At 39.2% G+C, this 19,725-nt stretch overlaps 1 protein-coding gene and 1 pseudogene across 1 annotated transcript; both read right to left on the reverse strand.

The window, feature by feature from the left end:
• Nucleotides 1–186: 186 nt before the first annotated feature.
• On the reverse strand, nt 187–1,514 carry LOC148298186 (uncharacterized). The gene is given in 3 exon segments (XM_088277058.1): nt 187–650; nt 809–1,103; nt 1,137–1,514. Coding segments are annotated over 3 exon segments (1,137 nt in total).
• Nucleotides 1,515–18,428: 16,914 nt separating this feature from the next.
• LOC148298187 (cathepsin L 2 pseudogene) lies at nt 18,429–19,375 on the reverse strand (annotated as a pseudogene).
• Between the last annotated feature and the right edge of the window lie 350 nt (nt 19,376–19,725).

Here is a 19,725-nt window from a genome sequence, read left to right on the forward strand (position 1 = left end):
TCCCAACTCCCAACCCCAACCCCAACCCCAACCCCAACCCCAACCCCAACCCCAACCCCAACCCCAAACGAAGAAGCACCTAAAATAAATCAAATCTAACTTGAAATCATTGAATAAGGGAAACAAATGATGGCATATATTTGCATTATTTAGAGTTAATGATCACAATATTCATAAATAGCCAGATCATATTGGGGTGTTGACGGGCCGGTTATTGATGAAATTATAGAACAGCTGATAGGCTTGTGCGGGTTTGGTCGAAGGGACCATGTGAGATGCTCCTTTGACCGTGATCAGAGTGAGCTTTTCGTAGTCTTGGTAAAAGCCTGCGTGGTGGTTCTGGTAATACCATGGCTCCCATTTTCCTTTTTTGTTGAGCCCCAGATTCTTCAGATTCCTCTCTGTGTCGATATATGGCACAACATCATCCCAGTCTCCATTGTATAGCCAAATTTTGGTGTTATCGAGCAGCCCAGTGTATTCCGGCATCGACCCGTGCTCAGTGATGGTGTAGTTGATGTCATAGCAAGGAGACCATAGTTTCGATATGTTCTCGACATGGTAAGCATACTTGTTCACATTCCAATAGTGGATCGCTCCTTCGTCGTTTGGGCATTCGGGGATTGTCTTGAGAGAATCCAAAAACTGTGCTTCATTGTCCTAGTGCGATCTGTTTAAATCTTTGGCTTGGTATCTCTGCTGTTTTCTTTTATTGATTTTAGAGAGGGCTTGGATGAGCCGAGCACCTTCTGACCCCCTCGAAGTCTTGCATACTTCATAGACGTCTAAGGCATAAAAAATGAGCTACAATATGGGTTCAATGCTTCCTCATCGTACTTTTCTAGTTCTAATTGGAAGTATTGGCACCTCGGGGAATTAAAGTCTTTGAGGCAGCTCGAACGATAGATGCCCCATAGCCTTTCGTCGATAAAATCATGTTCGTACATGTACTCGATTTCGGATTTATCCAAAGAATTGTCCCTGAAATCCATCACTCCATTCCCAATGAAAAGCCCCTTCAAGTTTATGTGGTCTGTTGACTGCGCTAGATTATAGGCCTGGATCCTGACCGCAATGTCAGGGATATACTTTCCTGCATAGCTTTCTCCAGTGAGCTTTCATTAATCAATATGTACATAGAGAGCATGCGATTTAAGTTCAGGCGCCGTTTCAAAGAGCAAGTACTTGATTGCTTCAAAAGCATCGTCTGCTGTCTGAGCGTCGGTGTAGGGGAATTTGCGATCTAGATCACTAGAAAACCCGACAATGGCAGGAGACTCCAGAAAGAGCAAATGCGCTGCCTTATTCCAGCTGTAGGGGTTTTATTTAAGGATATGGCCTTGCGTATAGTTATTTTCCACCAGGTAGGGACCAATCTCTTGAAGCATTCCAATAAGGCTGGAGCATCCAGGACCCCCATTAAACCAAATAGCTAGAGGAGAAGTTTCAAAGTTTGCTGTCGATTTGATAAACACGTAATGGATTTATCTGCCTGGGACTTTCGTTTTTAGCATCCCTGAATAGACTGTTTGTTCGATCATCCCCTTTGCTTCACGAAATATGTACTGGAGGCATCACTAATTATTTTATTGGAAACGAGTGGATCCTCAGGATAGCCAAAGCCAGAACGAAGAGGCTCTTCATACAATTTATATAAACTCCTATTATCACCAATACGAATCTTACTTATCGATTAATCTGATAATTAATTGATTCATTTTTGTATTTATTTGTCCATTTGGGTATCAGGGTATTTTTTGAGGGGCTTAATTGTCATTAATGACTATTGAGTAGGAATATGTCAATGGTAAGAGAAAAATCGGAATATATGTTTGCGAATTTGAGAATGCAAATCTAAATCTGTGAATCAAACTATGCGGATGGGATTATGAGTATCTGAAAAATGAGAGAATTCGAATGAATTGTTTAAATATCTCTCAGTAAAGTAATAGGATAACAACAAAGCCATAATATTGTTTCTTTACCGTAAGAATTCCAATACCTACGAATGAGCAGACTAATATTATGTATCAAACGAAGCTATATCTATTCATTTACAGTAATTTATGTCATCGGGTATATTATGAGAAATTATAAATGCAACAAATAGCTTAAATTATACAGCATTAACTCGAGATCCAATATGATCACAACCAATGAGACCGATGGAAACATCCTCGGGGGAGTACTAACCGCTGTGGCAGTCCTCGTTTGCGCTGCTTCATACCAACTGGCAGGCAAATACTTCAGATTTCTGCGGAACATGCAACTATGCTCAATGTTCTACTTGACATTCGGAACCCAGCATCAGCTGGACAGTTCGTACTTCCTCTATTCTTGGGCTCAACTCAACTATGGCGTAGTACGATGCTAAATAATCACTGAATCATTCATGTGCTTGATTAACTTTCCCTTGAGTACAGTTATCGTTACTCTCGTCATATATCTAATTTTAATCGGGACGATAATCATCAACGAGCTGCCCACTCAGGGAGTGGAGGGATCGCTAGGTGTCCTTGCTTATCAGACAATGAAACCATGGATTAAATGGGCGTATATCTCTCTCTTTTATTATTCTCTGCATTATTTAGATTCCACTGAAAACACCTTTCCAATCATACTATTCGTCATCGCTGTCATTTACTGGCTTGGGCAGTTGGCTCTCTACTCATGTGCTAAATTTTCATCTGCAACCACCGATTAGAAGTATTGGTAATTCTCTGACTACTTGACTCTACAATTGGGAGCCGCTGCCACCAAAATCTACGTTTCTTACAACTCGATCGCTCCAATCATCGTGTATCTCGTCTTTCTCTTCGTACACGCGGCATTATATGTATGGAAGGGGAACTTCGGCCAGAAAATAGCCGGCAGAGTTATATTTGGGGTGATGGAAGCCATCATTATAGTTTTGCTCTGCTTATTCGCATTCGATGCCCAAAGTGTCGCCAATCACTCCCTGGATTCAGCCTTGATTCTGCTGCTGCTCGGCATTGATCTTCCTTATACAGTTTATACAACAGTGGTTGCTCTTATCGACAAGAATAAAAAGAAAAACGCAGCAATAGCTGTGTAAAATTAAAGAGATTCTCACGCCGATCCTTTCAAAAGGAGAGTCTCATAAAAAAATCTGTTTGATCTACAAAACGAAAGTATGCCTTTCCCCGAGTCTGAAATAATCGATTACAAGCCAAGGAATTCCGAGAAATAATTGTTACCTCGATTAAACATCATACAATCTCCTCAGGGAAAAATGACTGCATTTACTGAGTGACGAAGATAAGTACTGATTTTGTTTATACTCTCCATTTATATTCTACATGTTTCAATGGCAAGTCTTGTGGCTATGACTGACGAACTAACAAACGCCAACAAAATTCAAACTTGGGGATAAATGCCAAATTTACATTGGACTCAAATTGAAATAATCCCGAGCTTCTTTCATAATTAATACATATGCATACAACAAATATCGAAGTGTTAGACAATATGACAATATGAATCACTGTATGGTGTCTTGTTTTTCCACCTCCACTGCAATTTTAGTTCTTAGTTGCCACAACTTAAGGCCCAAACCTATGCACGCGACAGAGAAAATTAGCAGTAGATACAGAAACAAGCGTCTCTCTATTTTGGCAAAGATTATTTTAAACATTGAGGCCAAAATTATACTTGCAAGGAACGCCAAAAACTTCAATGCCAGCAGTTTCGTAGCCCTGTACAGCCCGAATATTTCGATAAGTCCAGGGCCAAACAAAGTGAGAACGGCCTTATCGGTCAGTCCTAGCAAGACCATCGAAATCATAAAGGATTCCTTCGACCAAACAAGTGAGCTAAATATCTTAAACACCAAATCGAAAATGCAGTATGCAAACATCATCGGAAATGGCCCAAACCTATCTCCCAGCAAGCCCCAGATCATTGAGCCTGCTAAAGAGCTGATTATCAGAACTGTCAATCCGTTGCTGATAAAGTAGTCATCCTGAAGAACCACCGAGTAGATAATCTTCAAGTTCATTTGGACGTACACGTGATAGACAGACCCGAATATTGCGATTAGCATCATCAAAATGAAAATAGGATTTTTTAAACTTTATTTATGTGCATTGTTCTCGTCGATTTACATTTGTTGGGCATTGGCATCTTCTCTTTTCTTAATCTATTAGTCTTAGTTTGAATCTGCGATGTTATTTTAATTAAGGTGTACTGTTGGCTGTTAGGCCATGCCGATCTAAGGCGAGACTGAGTTGTCTTCCAGTTCAGGTTCAGGATCACTTTTTTTAGACACAAACAAGCTGCCAATCATAAAAAGCAGCCCTCCTCCTCCAAACGCAATGAAAAGACTACTCGGTACGCGATTAGCAACATCCTCACTAAAGAAGAATAGCATCCCTAAATGATCTGCTCCAGTTTGCTTTTAGTTGTGCGGGTTCGTATGCAGCGTGATGAATGTGTTCCAAGCAATAGCCCCAACTCCAAAGCATATTATAGCGATCGCTGTCACTTTATTCTTATCTCCAAGGAAATGCGAGTAGAGGCAATGGAAAGTGGCGACAAGGGAAAGCACATAGGAGAGCACAGGCATGACCATGCACAGAATCAGCATCGTATACACATTGAAATAAAGGAATGCGAGACAGGGCGAAACAAAGTAAACAAATGCACACAATCTGACGATAAATGGCTCACCGAATCTCTTGTTGGCTTTATTCGTTAGGAAAATAGCGATTAAAGCTGGAGCCAGAATGATGAGAATCATTTTAGATGGCGTCGTATGATCTACATTCATCCACTCCGCGCGGTAATGCAGATATGTCATCAAATACACATTGATTGACCCCCAGTCGTTGATGATGCCCACTCCCAAATTGATCAATGCCAATCCAACAATTGTTTGTATGGCTTACCTTTCCACCATTATTATACATGTTAGTTTGAATGCTAACCTATTTATATAAACAGTGTGATAGATTAATTTACATACGGACTTAAGTTGGCGATAAATTTAAATATAGTTTATCAGCTTTCGAGATTCTTAGCCATTATGGCATCCTTGAACAAATCAATTTGATTGCCAAGCTGCTCCTACTCTTACTCGAGAAACTGATGAGCCATTATGGGTGCATCACTTGCCTGTATACAGTTGGGTTCGTTTTAGCTTTTAATTTCACAAATACTCGCTTGTTCTGAAATACTCTCGTCAGTTTTAAACTGCTCATACTGCATTGCAAGTTATGACTCGGAGTTTAGTGAGAGTCTGAGTCTTGAATGATTGAAGACTTGCCTCAAGGCCCAGGAGTTGTGGTTGTTGATAAACATGAGTGCCTGTTTGAAGTTGATCATGATTACATTAGTTTTCATATTGAGTTAGACTTCTCCCAAATTCTGTTTCTTTATAACAATCTTCACCTAGGGTTCATCTCCGTCAGACTTTCTTATCGAATTAGGGTTTATGTTGTTGCCTGATGTTTCGATGAATTCACTAAATTTTGGGTGCCCAGTTTGAGAATATACTGAATTTTTGTAGCCTATGATGCGAATCACCTTTGCAATTTTGTCAAAGTGCAGTCTTAAGTGAGTGTTGTTGATCATCTTGGGGTCAAGTTTACCTATCATGAGCTTTGACACTTCTATTTATCTGCTTTCTCCGATGCCTATTTTTGTTTATCTACCTTAGTTAGTATGACTGTGGAGATGCTTTATTCGAGTTTCGGCCGCTTTATTTAAAAGAATATTTCCATTTACTAATGGCTTAGTGATTTTTTATTAAGAATTGTCGTTTTAGGAGGGTGGTAGTTCTGCTTCTTCGATCATGCGAATAGATTATATTTATAATTAATATGCGAAGCTTTTTCTTAATTAAAATCATACATAAAAGCATAAACGAAATATCAAATGAAAGTTTATGACAGAAATGTGTTTTTGACATAGATTAATTAAATGTTGCGCCAATAAACAATTGCATAAACTAATGATAAAAGCACACAAACTTATGCTAAAAATTCATTCGATTTCATCTTTATTTGAGATTATATTTCTGAATTGCCTTGAAATCTTATTAGATCTTCTTGTTCATCCTGAGAATTCGGTCGTATTACTGGCCCAACTTAAAATTCTACATAAAGAACTATAAATACCTTCTAAACAATCATATTTCTTTATTTCTTCAAAGTATCAATGATGACTTGGAGCCTGTTAAACTATGATTGAAGTTTCTGGATGCCCAAGTTTGATTAATTCGATCTCTTTTGTAGTTTCTGGTGTGTATTCAATAGTCTATTGTATTACTCTTGCAGTTTGTTGTATTTTTGAGATGAGTGCATTTTATCGCATCGGCATTCGGATGCCGACGTAGTGCGTTATCTAAAAGTTTGTGTGTTGCTTTTACTGATATTATCTTTAGATTAAAGCAGAAGCCGAAGATTCTTGTTTTAGGCTCTTGCTTGCTGGAGTTGGATTTAGAGTTCTTAAATTATCGCATTGAGTTATTCTACTGTCCCTCCATTGTTTTTCATATTTATATTGACCCTCAGCCCATTATTATCAGCAAGACTTAAAGAATCGAATATCCCACGATCTTGGGCAGAGAAGCCTATGCTTTTGAATACATTTTAATTGGTGTAAGTGTTGGTTGCCGTATGGGTGAGTTCGTCGACCAGCTGAGACAATGACCCAATTTTATTTTAATAAGACTTTATTTTGGTTTGGGTTTGATTCATTCTGGGCAGTATCTCTATGGGGTTGCTTCCATTTTTCAACGATCCATTGCGATTCTCGGAAGTAAAATGTGCTCGGTAGGTAAATGAATTCTCCTCCAAATTATTATCGATCTCGGAGAATAAGCTCTCTTTCTCGTTTTATAATTATTTAACTTTGCGCATATACTACGAGCATAAATCTTGCAGCTGAATGCTCGTTTGCTGTACTTTGCTTTGTTTGATGATCATGTTTTATATTTAGCTTTGAATGGCAGAAAGGTCGGTGTATATGTCGCCAATCTTATTGTTGAGGTTGTCGAGGAGTATCCTGGACTGTTCGAACTCGTTCATATATCCCTTCATTTCCTCGTTCTTATTGGATAGGCCAGTAATTAGTCTTTCATACTCCTGAATCCTATTCATATACTACTTTTTGTAGAGCTCGCTGATTCTATTTTCGTTGTCGATTAAATTTTGTGTAATTTCATTGCTCTAAGTCTGCATTTTTTTCAGGATTGAGTTGTTTTCCTGAATTTTATGCTTTAGTTATCGATTTTCGTCTTCAGACTTGAAGTAATCGTCCTTGACTCTCTCGAGTTCGTTCGCATTCTATTGCAGAATCCCATTTCGCTATTTATAATGGCTGAGCAGAAGATAAAGCTCTTTATATTATTTTATTAAATCCTGCAAAGTTTTCTCGTAAAACTGCAACTATTCCACCAATTCTTTCGTTCTTCTTTCGGACTACTCTCTTCTGAGCTGTTATTGCTAGCTGTTGGCCTGGATTAATCTGTTCAGTCTGCTTATTTATGTTTGAGAGTCCTCTAAATTTCCAGAGAGAATGTTTGCAGTCGCTCCGCTACGCTTCAATTCGTTGTTCTCAGCAATAAGCCCTCTGATTCGTTCATTAAGGGCGTTGGCCTCCTTTTGGTAATATTAGATTTATAATTGAAGATTGCTATTTTTATGCTTCAGTTATTAATTTTAGGACTGAAGTGCCTTTAATTTTTGCATTCTGCGAGTCTGCTAAGCAAGAGTTTACTTTAATTTGCAATCCTGCTTGCCAGATTTCGTTTAATCTTTGAGTCTGTACTCACTGAATTTCTTGTAGTTTTAGTTTTGCATGCTGAGAGATCGAACTTTGCAGTTAACTTACTAGTTTTCGCTTTGCATTTTGTGAATCTTTGCTTGGAGTGATGCTATTTAACGATTGAGACTGTTTATGTTTTGGTCTTTCTCCTCTTCGTAGATTTTTCTGGTTGAAACCCTTTCTTGGCTTTGCTTTAAGCTGTGGTTCTATGACCTGAGCTGCTGAACAGTCCTATCGCGTCTGACTAACTCATCCTCTAGGAACTTTGTCCTTGCATTTAAATTGAGGTCTGGAGATCTTTCGATGATATGCTCGTATTCCCAGACTGACTATTTCTCTTCGATTATATCGTAAAAGTGATTAGTTGCATTTCTTCTGTGGATAAACTGCTTGCCATTGGGGTCATAAGCTTGATGTGTGTCTCCTGTATTGATGCGACTGGATTTTCTGGTTGATTCTTGCAGGAGATGAATTCTGTTTTATAAATCAGCCCGGTCCCTCAGGCAATTTGTGAGCATTACTTCTGAATCTTTGACTTTGGATTGGATGTACTCGATCAATTGATTCTTCTCATGGATCTGTGAAACTAAGGGCTCGAGTTCTCTATTCCTGACGAGCAGCTTTCGGTTTTGGTCTCTCAAATCGAACAGTGCATCATTGGTCCCCTGGAGCTAATCTTTGAGCAGTGATATTTTCTTGTAGGCCTCGGGGTCGATGTCCTGAGAAATTCTCTTAATCATGTTCTCATACTGGTAAGTAAGCGAGTTGATTTCCTGCAGATAATTGGAAGAGATATCGGCCTAAATTTGTTTGATTTTGGTTTAGAAATTCCTCTGCATGTTTTCGGATTCGATCTTATAGTGCTTATGGAGAGACTATTCGATGTGATTGATATCCATTTTCAGTTTGATGTTTTATTCTCGGAGCTTGGCATTTTATTGTTGGGAATTATTCTAAGCTTTGCTGATATTCCTCAGTTTTGCGATTTCTTAGCCTAAATGAGTAATTTCGTTCTGGTACTACTTCGAAGTTTCGTACTATCTTTCGAGGAGCTTCAGCTTCTTCCTCAGCTCTTCGCTTTATTTTTCAAGTAAAGGAATGCGATTAGTGTTCAGGATTAAGTTGTGGTAATCAGTTTATAGATGCTGTTTGGAGACAGCCATATCCTGTATGATGTTGTTGAGTCGGTCGATTTAGTTGCCCGATTCTATGAGTGCATTGTTAAATTTTTATAGGGTGTCTGAGTTCTGGGCTGCAACTCTCCTTTCATCTTCATATGTAGCCAGCATCTTCTGCCCCTTATCGAAATCCTATAACAGCAACTGATACTCTGATTCACGACGAGAGTAGTTTTGTTCTTTCTAGCGATGACTGGCTGCCATCATTTCGCACTATCTGCTCTTATCCTTGATAGCTTGGAGAAGTCTCTCGATTTCCGTGGCCATTTGAGCTGTTTGGAGTTAGCGGTTGGCATACTTCGAAGCATATTAATCTTTCAATTCGACGTCTCTTTATAAAATGATGAGTCGGTCTCTTAAACTTTAAATTTAATTGTTTTTCACAACTTAAGATGAGTTCAAACGTTAAATTTCCTTATGCAGACTCGAGTTCTATGATTAGAATCTTGACCTTATTGCTTGAGTTTAGTTCCTGATTGTCATTTACAGCCGAAGATTGAATTAATTAGTATAGAACTGATTCTGAGAAATTTATAATGCCTGTCTTTATGATATTAAACGTGAAATGTCATTTTGTAAGCTTTTATTTTCGTACTGCAAGGCGTTATTCTCTTCGATAAGGTTCTTTATTTTAAGAAGGGCGTTTTGATAGTTCAGAGAGTCGGTAGGGGAATTTGCAGCGACACGCAATTTTTGCGTTAATTCCTAAATTTAGTACTAAGCTATTTTTGGGAAATTACATTCAATTTTCTGAGATGTGATTGCAGACGCCAGTTTTATTCTTTCAGCGCATCTTCTCCCCTTAACTTTTCCAGCAACTCCTTGATTTGGATTTAATATGAATGCCTGTCGAGCTCTCGACGCGAAAGTTCCAAATATTCGACTTGGTACTCGCTTAGGTATTCGTTTAACCTTTGGATTTCAGCAGCCTGCAATAAGCAAACAAGCTCAATATTCTTTCCCATGAACTGGCTCTGACTGCTCGGCATGGGGTTAATCATTGATCTTAATTAAATTCATAGATACCTTTTGATATCATAGGTGTCCCCTGGCCGAATAACATTCCACAGTATGTCATGGTTTTTACGCCGAGATGAGTGTGGGGGTTCAATTCGCTGCATAATAATAAATACAATGCATAAACTATTTTACTGGAAGATAGCTCATTTCAAGGATAATACTAATTATAAATAGTTCTTGACTAGTTGACATTCTTAGTTGTTTACGGCTCGAGGAAGTCTCGACTTAGGGTTGACAGCCACTTTTTCAACAAGAACTAATAAAATATAAATTAATGTTGAAAGAATCATGCTAAATATTTCATATTTATAGTAAAATATCATATTATAATACTATGCGATATGATATGATATGAACAGAAGCATTTTGAACATATTTTATCAAAATATTGTAGATTGTACACTTTATCGCCATTCAAGGCTGTTGGTTGATTGCCATTTCATACTATTTATTTTTGGTGAGCAGTTCGATGATGTTTTTAAGCTTTGCGATTTCATACTGGTAAATCTGCTCACTTAAGTTGGTTTTTATTCTCCCTTCCTTTATTTATGTGTCAAGGTTTATTATTGTTTGGTATTTTGGGTGGAGTGCTTCTTTTAAGGGTTTCAGTTGTGTTTAGCGTTTGTTGTTTATGATTGAATTTGGTCTGCTTTATTTTTAGCTCTGTTTTATTAGGTTTTGGTACTAATTCTTAGAGCTGCTCTTTTGGCCACGTCCTTTAATAATTGACCTTTATAAGCTCATTATGCTGTGCTTTTGAAGGCTTCCTTCTTTGCTGGGGAAGCAGACTTATTTCTATATTCGGTTTGACTTCGATAATAAAGTAAAATTGGATAACTTCATGAATTTGTAATGCCTTTCACGGCTTTGATTGGACATTAAAATTTTTGTGGCTGAAAGATACTTTTTTTTTCTTAATTGCTATCTGCCTTCGTTCTTATTATCATTGCCTTTATTTTGGTCAAGGGGGAATCGCGGGCTTGCCAGACATTGGAGACTCGATCGATTGGAAACTTTGTCGAAAGAATTCGAAGATTTAAAAATGCGACTGATAATTTAGTTATGATGTGAAGCTGAACCAAAAAGCTTCAGCTTCTGTGAAGATTTCCTGTGGCTGGAAAAAATGGAGTTGATTTACTTTTTTTTCCAATTATGCCTGATTTTTTCTTTGGGCATCACCTCCAGCCCGAATTCCATCGAAGCGATGCGGGACCTCTCCCACATTTCTTACATTTACAGGAGTTAATGCTCATTTGACTCGTGTTCCCGCTCCCTCGTGCTCTCCTCGTTCGAAGTCAGAAAATTGGACTATAATGAGGACTGCACATTTTTATTGTTTAATTAATATATTTACGGAGTTATTGCTTCCTTTTTTAAAAACTGTTTCGACAGCTGTCGGCCTTCCTGTTTTTCAGCCTGAACATTTTTGGTTAGGTGCGTAAAGCTGCCTGACGAGTTGTTGTTGTTGATAGATTTAATGTTCTATTTGGAGAGAAGCAAGTGTTGAGATCGTGCTCGCATTGATCCGCTGTCAACGACTAATATATATAATATGAAGGATGAATGCACGATTTTTAAAAATAATAACATTTATGCACATGAATATGGCTTCTGAGTGGAAATGTTAGTTAAAGGTTTATTTCATTAATAAATTACTGATATAATCAAATTTTAACATTCAACTTAAATTCCGCAACGCATTTCTAATAATATTTCATTACTTATGGCAACAAGGAGAACTACTGTCCAATCCAATACTTTAAAATCAGAAATTAGCTCAGAAACTGTGAATGTGAGTTTGGAAGCTAAAGTGCAGAGAGCCAAAGTTCTCAGTTTTATTTTGCATGCTCTAACAGTATCTCGACTCGAACGAAATTGGTTCTTGCTTAAAGTTCATGCGAGAAACAAAGTTAACACAGCAAACACATTTTGCGTAACGATTAACAGTCTGTTCCGCAGCCATATTTTGTAAATGAAACATAGCGCACTTCAAAAATTAAAACAAAATAGATTGGCATTCAAATCTTCACTTATATCGCAAAGCAAACTCAATTTGAAAAATGTATAAAATAAATCGAAAAACATTCTTTGCTTTGTATTGAGATCGAAGGTGAAGAGCATTCTCACAGACTCTTATTGCAAAGTCAAATTGTATAGCAGTCACCTTTATGCGAATAGGCGGGTTGAACAGAGAAAAGCAATAAGAAAAATACAATAAGTTTTGGTAAAGAATAAAAGATATGCGTTTGATCGGATGACAGCGACTATTTTTGTGGTGGAAGCGAAGAAGAGCATAAAAAGAATGGTGGGGTTGATGAAGAATAAACGCCGGTAGAATTTGAAGTGGGGACTATGGAAGCTGTCTCGCAACTCGTTGCTGCACAAGAAGTAGCAAATAAAGCAAGAGATAGAGCAATTCGAACAGAAAATATCGAAGCAAAATGACCCGTACATCGAGTCCCTACACGAGAAGAAGTCCAAACTGGAATAGAACCTGATTAAGATCAGACAGGAAAAGTAGGCGGCTGAGAGTTAGTTCAAATTCGAAGTCGAGCAGATTTAATCGCAAAAAACGGAGCTTTCACAGAAAATGACCACCCTCGAATAAGCAAACAAGAAACTCTAAACCCAAATCGCTGAAATATATGAGCAGATTAATGCTCCCTACACGTTGGACGAAATTTATCAGATGCTGTACAACAACTTCTTGTTGTACATTCATGAAAATAGAGACGAACTCTACGACAGAGAGAAGATCCTCGACTCCCTGACAACTCCCCTGATCCCGATATAAATCCCTATCGAAACGATCAAATAGTAGAACTAAGTGATGCAGCAACTGCTCAACGAATACATTGTGATGTATGGGCCGAAGAAAGTCTCTGCAAATATGCTCGAGATTCCCTACGAGTACTTAGTCAAATAGAATAACGCGATGTATCGCATGCTGATAACCCTACTGCCCGAAGTCGGAAAAGACAGGCACGATATATAGATGCTGAGAGACTCAGTCAGTAAGCTCAGCACGAAAGTAAACTAACTATGGGGAGACGATTCTTGATAGTGTGATGATATCTTTGATAGAATGCCTTTGTATAATCATGAGTTCTGTTAATTTTAATCACTGAATGGGTTGCTAATGACCGTGTATCCATCTTGCAGGAGTATGCTCTGAATTTGAGAGCCCTTGACGATGATGAATCCTAAATTACGCTTGGTAGTCTCAGCGATGTCCTTATCCGCAGAAGTTGCCACTGCAAATGTCTCGGTGGCTTGGTCCATGATTAAGTTCATAGACTTATCCCAGCTTTTCAGTTTCCCAGATACCTCACGCCCGCCATTAAACTTGACGACAATTTATTTATTCTCGAGTTCTTTGAGTCGAATTAATGACTCCTTCGGTATCTTGATATTGAGGCCTATTCCACTCATCTTAACTTATAATAGATTCCATTCACTATACAGTACATCGACAATATGATTATACCATAAGTATAAGATGATTATATCATTCAATAGATTATATGCTCGTCGGCAATGTCCTCCTCATTCCTTCCGTAATTATCTGATGGGAGTTTCTGGTTCATGCTGTTGGAACCTGGATTATTTGCTGGGCTTCCTATCAGTTTTGTGATCGTTATTTTCTTTTTCTTCCCGCTTGCTCTATTCTTCTCGGTTGGGAGTTCCTCTTTATGTTTTTGGGCAGTGATGTTGAATTTGATGACAATCTATTCATCCCTAAATTTCGGGATGGGCTGAAATGGCTTCTAAGTAAGGAGGGGCATGTTGCCAGTTCTGTTCGTATGATGAGAATCATTCTACTTCTCTCGTTACAGCGGCTCCTTTTCAAATTTATGAAGAGCTTGGTTGCGATTTCCTGCAAGTTCAATCACATGTGGCCATTATGAGGTTGTCTGCTGCGGGGCTAAGTTGATTTGGTGAACCGGCTGCAGCTTCCGACCTTCGTTTTTCATCACTTGTTAGTTAAATATCAATAATTAGAATTGCAACAGATCTGACATTTAATTATGCATTTGTGTAATTGTTAAATGAGGAGAGTAGAAATAGAATTAATGTCCTTGATATGACCTAGACAAAATTATGAATAAGTAACGAAGAGAATCGTCTACTGACTGAAGTCACAGAATAATATATGGGATATGTTTCTGTTAGGGAAGTTATTTTATAAAAATTAAAGCCATGAGGATAGAATAGTTAAGTAATTATTAACTGTTCAACAAAAATTATGGGATATAGTGAAAAATCATGGGATTTGTTGGTTATTGTATTAAGAATCGGCTGATGCTTGAGAAAATAGTACCCTTTTAGAGAATTTTATTTAAGGAATTCAGACGTCTCAACATTATTCGCGAAAATTTTTCATTTTGAAACGGTTACTTTTCCCATGTTAGATGTAACTCCCCACTATTGTGTTTGAGACGGACTGATTCCGATTGATATGTTCGGGATTTATATGCAAGTCTGTTAAGTCCTGATATTCTTGATTTGTTTATCCTTTGCACTTAAACCCTCACTATGCTCGATCATTCATATACTTGTAGTGTGAGGTGAACCTCTGATGGAAAAATATTATTTCGATTTATGATATAGGCGTCGTAAGTTAATGCGAGATGTGTCGACTTTAAAATCATTGATTGAATCCTGGTCTTCCAAATCCTGGTGGCGGTTGTCCGAATCCGGGTGGCGGTTGTCCGAATCCTGGTGGCGGTTGTCCAAATCCTGGTGGAGGCTGTCCGAATCCTTGTGGTGGTTGTCCAAACCCAGGGGGAGGCTGTCCAAATCCAGGGGGAGGCTGTCCAAAGCCAGGAGGAGGCCGTCCAAATCCAGGTGGGGGCTGTCCGAATCCGGGTGGAGGCTGTCCAAATCCTGGTGGAGGTCGCCCAAACCCAGGTGGAGGCTGTCCGAATCCTGGTGGAGGTCGCCCAAATCCTGGTGGCATTCCGAATCCAGGTGGGGCTCTTCCAAATCCTGGTGGCATTCCAAATCCAGGTAAGCCTACATTCATTTGAGGAGGGCCTTGTTGAAATCCAGGACCTCGCATTTGCATTTGCGGCTGGAACATTCCATTTGGCTGGCCGAATTGAGGGGGCTGTACATATCTCACTTGCTGACCCATCATTTGGGGAGGCGGCATGAATGCATTATTCATTCCAAGCATTGGGAATCCTTGGAGTCCTTGGGCTCCTTGTTTCTGCTGACCTCTGCCTGCTTGCTTGGCAAAGAGTTCGGCCATTTTATTTTTTTATTCTTCGGATAGCTTATTAAACTTTTCCTTTTCTTCTTCAATAAATTTCATATAGTCTTAAAATCCCTCTTTTGCAGTGATGGGATTGAGCCGATCATACTATGAAGCGATAAGAATTCGCGACTTGCTGAATTAGTTGCATGCCTAATTATCATTACTAAAAGCCAGAGAGAAGATAACTCGGTAAGGCAGAAGAGCCATGACTATTCCGATTCCCAATGTAATTAAGTTTGGAATTAATGCCTATTTCGGGGTGCCTGTAGGCATGAAGTTAGACCAAACTAGAGACCCGAGCGCAAAGAGAATACCTCCTGAATAGATAATCTGCCACATGGCCACATTTATTAAATCAGTGCCTGGGATCGGCCTTTGCATGCGATTGAACAATGAATACTTCTGCGCCCAGAACATCATCGCCAAACCAGCAACTGCAAACACAGAAATTATTGGCTGAAGCGCAATGAAAAAACATGTAAACAAAAAGACATTCACTACATAAATATATTCAACTCCTGCCTCAAAGACTATGTATTCAGAAGTATCGTTGAGAATCGCCTGGTTAATGGAGAGTCTTGGATCTACGCTAGAAATATGTCTTACTTGGCTTGTTTTTGTACCATTTAATGATGCGATTGATGAAGTAGCCGATGTCTATGATCTTCATTACTGGAGCGACCAGTGTGGAAGTTATACCCAACATGAAAATATCGGCAGCAAGGCCTCCGTTTTCGTATATCTTTTGCTTCACGAAGAAATTGACTACCATTGGGATTAAAATGGAGTTAATTAGCTGAGCCATAATTGATTTCAAAGCGAGACTTGTCTGATGTTTGGTCTAGGTGTAGTCCATTTCATAAAGAGAAAGTTTCCGTATCACAACTAAGAATAAGAGAGGGCTTACTTCCGATGATTGTATTGATAACGGTGATGACTATCGAAATGACAAAGGAAAGGATAGTGTCGTCGGGGTTAGCATTCTGAGCTAGGGACAGTCCATAGACTGCAGCGAAGGAGACTCCGAGCAGAAGTATTGTGATGGCATAGGTGAGAAATTTTCTCTTTATAATTTCCCTGCTCGAAACTCCTAAGTTGGCCCACTTGACGTCTTCAGGCTCGGGAGCCCGATCAATGCGAACACTCATTAATTCATCATTCCTTTTAAATTTGAATCGGTTGCCGCCTTGACAACAAGACAAGTAGTATCTGACTAGGGCCCCAACTGATGGATCATTGAGCTGGTTCATTACTTTCATCGCATTGCTTGTTTCCATTGTGACAAAGACGGTCGTTAACTCTTACTAATTCTACTTTTTCATTTATTCCGCAATCTTCTCTGAAATCTCTTCATACTTGGTGGCTTGTTTGTTGAGCAGCTCTTAGTACTCCTTGTAGATTTGATCTCTTTGATCCTTCGTTTTGGAGAATGTGGTGCTTTATTGCCTCTCTGAGATCCAGCCCACAAACTATTCCATTAGTTCTGCGCTTCTATCCTTCATTTTGACGAGTTCTTCGTCTGCGAATGTTTCGGGATTCAAGTAGAATGGTTTTCCGACATTCATTTTGGCGATGTTCAGAGGCCTCATTTTGGCAGCAGGAATGTTCTTGATAGTATCTTCATACTCCGATAATTGCAACTGCAGTTCCTCTTTGGTCACATCTTTCGGAATCCCCTAGATCACTATGGTGAAATCTGAAGCGCTAATTGTTTCCTCCTCGACGAGGACTTACTGCGACTTCTCGAAGTACTTCATTATGAAAAATGCCAATGTCCATAAAATGATGGTGGCCATTCCCAGCCAACACTGAATCAGGTAGTAGTTTGAATTCTCTGCTGACTGATCTGTCTGCTTGGAGGCCAGCGATATCGATAAGACGCTGGCAGTTGTGTCGATAGAATAATTTTTCAAATCAATCTTGCCTGCAGCGACTAAATTGGTTGCGAGGGCATAGGCGGAATATATCAGAGTCATAAGGACCATCAGCACGATCAGATTCTTGATTGTTTGGAAATAGAGGAATGTGGAAATGCCTATGTTGCGGATCTATGGGAGAGGAGTGCACGTAGGAATTTCCTTTTCTTGCTTCACATACCCGCAGCAGGGACAGTATTCATGCGACAATTCATCATTCTATTTTTAGTTACTCGCTTCCTTCTTTTAGATGTCTCTTGTGCCCAGCCTATTGGCCTTCATATGCAGTTCCGCAGCATCCGCACTGGGATAGGTCAGTATGGTTGTGAGCAGTTTCACGATCTATTAATAATCTTCTTTATCGTTTTTATTGATCTTTAGCTCTAACTATTAGATCGGATCCCAAGTAGTCTCCTCCGGTTGAAGCCTTGATTTTAGGTCTTCATTGGTCTCGTTGAGCTCAGCCATGTTTAAATTAATATAGCCGATTCGAAACGTTATAGATTTTATTAGGCTGCATAATAACAAAATCAATATGAGAGCCTCAAATCTAATTAAATAATAATAACCAGTCATTAACATCTGGCATTGGACAAAAGTTACTTGAACTACTTATATAGCAAGCTACGCATTAAATTATTTGCCCCGAACTCCCAACCCCAACCCCAAACCCCAACCCCAACCCCAACCCCAACCCCAACCCCAACCCCAACCCCTTTCGATTTGCATCAGCTGCGAATATAATCAGGATGCAGATTATGAATCCCGTCGATATCTTCATCGACTTTATATAAGCATATATTTATATTTATCACGCGACGATAGCAAATGGGCTTTGCTTTATGAGCATTAATATATCGTCGTTTTTACCTTAAACCATATTATCGACAGTTCTGACGACTGCTCTCTCGGCCCTGAACAAAAACTTATTATTGAATCGTATTGAATTGTATTGAATAGTGCATAATATTCGCATATTTATAACAGAATCATTCATAACTATGCTTTTAAATCAGTTTCTCTTTGTATTAGCTTACTGTATTATCGCAGAATTCCGCCTTTCAATTTGATTCCACAGATTTCAGCGTTTGTTTCAAATCAATTTCTCTTTGTTTGAGCCTATTGTATTCTTGCGGAATTCCGCCTTTTAATTTGATTCCACAGACTTCAGCGTTTGTGTTGAGGAATTATTACTATGCTTCTGTTATTGTTACTGTTGTGGTATTGCTTGTGTTGCGCGATAAATTAATTAATGCGGAATATGAATAATGGATGGATTGAATGACGAATCAGACTGGCCATGGGGATTTATCTAAGCAGACTCCGCAAGTGTTTCCAGGGGCGAGTCTAATGAACCCTTGTTCTCCCCATGATGAGCTCCAGGAGTTCTTGATCTTCCAGTAGCTGTCAGTGTAGCCCACTAACAGCACGTCGTGATCCAAGCTAGTTCCGCAATTGTTGAAGATTCCGGATCCGTATCGGCTCCACTTGTTCGCATCCACTGAAACACCGATTGGTCGAGATTCAACGGCTGTTTGGATTCCGCTGCAGCCTTTAGCTGAGTTTACTGCTGTGATCTTGAAGCTTCCTCCGTCTTTCTTGCAGCTTCCAGTCTTTGCGGTGTATGCATACTCGCTTGTTGATGCAATACCGAGATCTTTGACATAGGCAAGACCTTGGTAGTTGTAACCTCCATTGCATCCTTCATTTCCGTATTTCCTAGAGCAGTCGACAAGCTGCTGTTCCGAGAGGTTAACTCTCTGCCCTTTCATCAAAGCAAACGACTCCAGAGATCCTACAGCGCTGAAAGCCCAGCATGAACCACATTGTCCTTGATCCTTGACTGGAGACACCATTCCTTTAGTAGTCCAATCGACTTCTGCGCCCAACTTCTTGAATGTGTTATCCACATTGTTCCACTCTGGGTTAAAGGGCTTGGGGTTCAAGAAAGTGGAGGCGAACTCTTCATCTGTGAAGGCAGTGAATTGGTTGATGGCCATGTCATAGGTTCGGCCTTGGTTTTGGTTGTGGGAGTTGATAATGTCAACATTGCGATGATAAATCATCTTGCGATAGAGATCTTCGGCTTGAGTAAATTTCATTCCGAATTGGGTCTTCCATGCCTCATACTCTCCATAGTTTTGTTGAGAGACCATGGCGATGGCTCCGATTGCGACCAAAATAGCCAATGCAATACCGATATCTTTGTTCATTTCAATTATTATAATTCCTACTCCGATCCCACATAAATACAATGACTATATATACAGACTATACACAGACTATATACACGATGGCACTCATCCGAATATCCAGCATCATACACACATTTTCTTCTAGCTTTGCTCGATGAATTCCTCAGTGGTTACGAAATAATGGGGCTTCTTCTTATTTCTAAAGGTGTATCTCTTGAACAGCTTTTGCCTCATCGTCAAATTTAAGTTTTCCGGCATTTTGTGGCGTTACAGATACATGTCGATCTTGCTCGTTTCATTTGAAATATCTTTTAACGATTGCATAACTGAATTAAATAAATGTTACTGGTCTATAGGCTCTTTACGGA

The sequence above is a fragment of the Brachycentrus maculatus genome, unplaced genomic scaffold (assembly GCF_059751285.1).
Source record: "Brachycentrus maculatus isolate JH-2025_06_01 unplaced genomic scaffold, ASM5975128v1 h1tg002396l, whole genome shotgun sequence".
Classification (NCBI taxonomy): domain Eukaryota; kingdom Metazoa; phylum Arthropoda; class Insecta; order Trichoptera; family Brachycentridae; genus Brachycentrus; species Brachycentrus maculatus.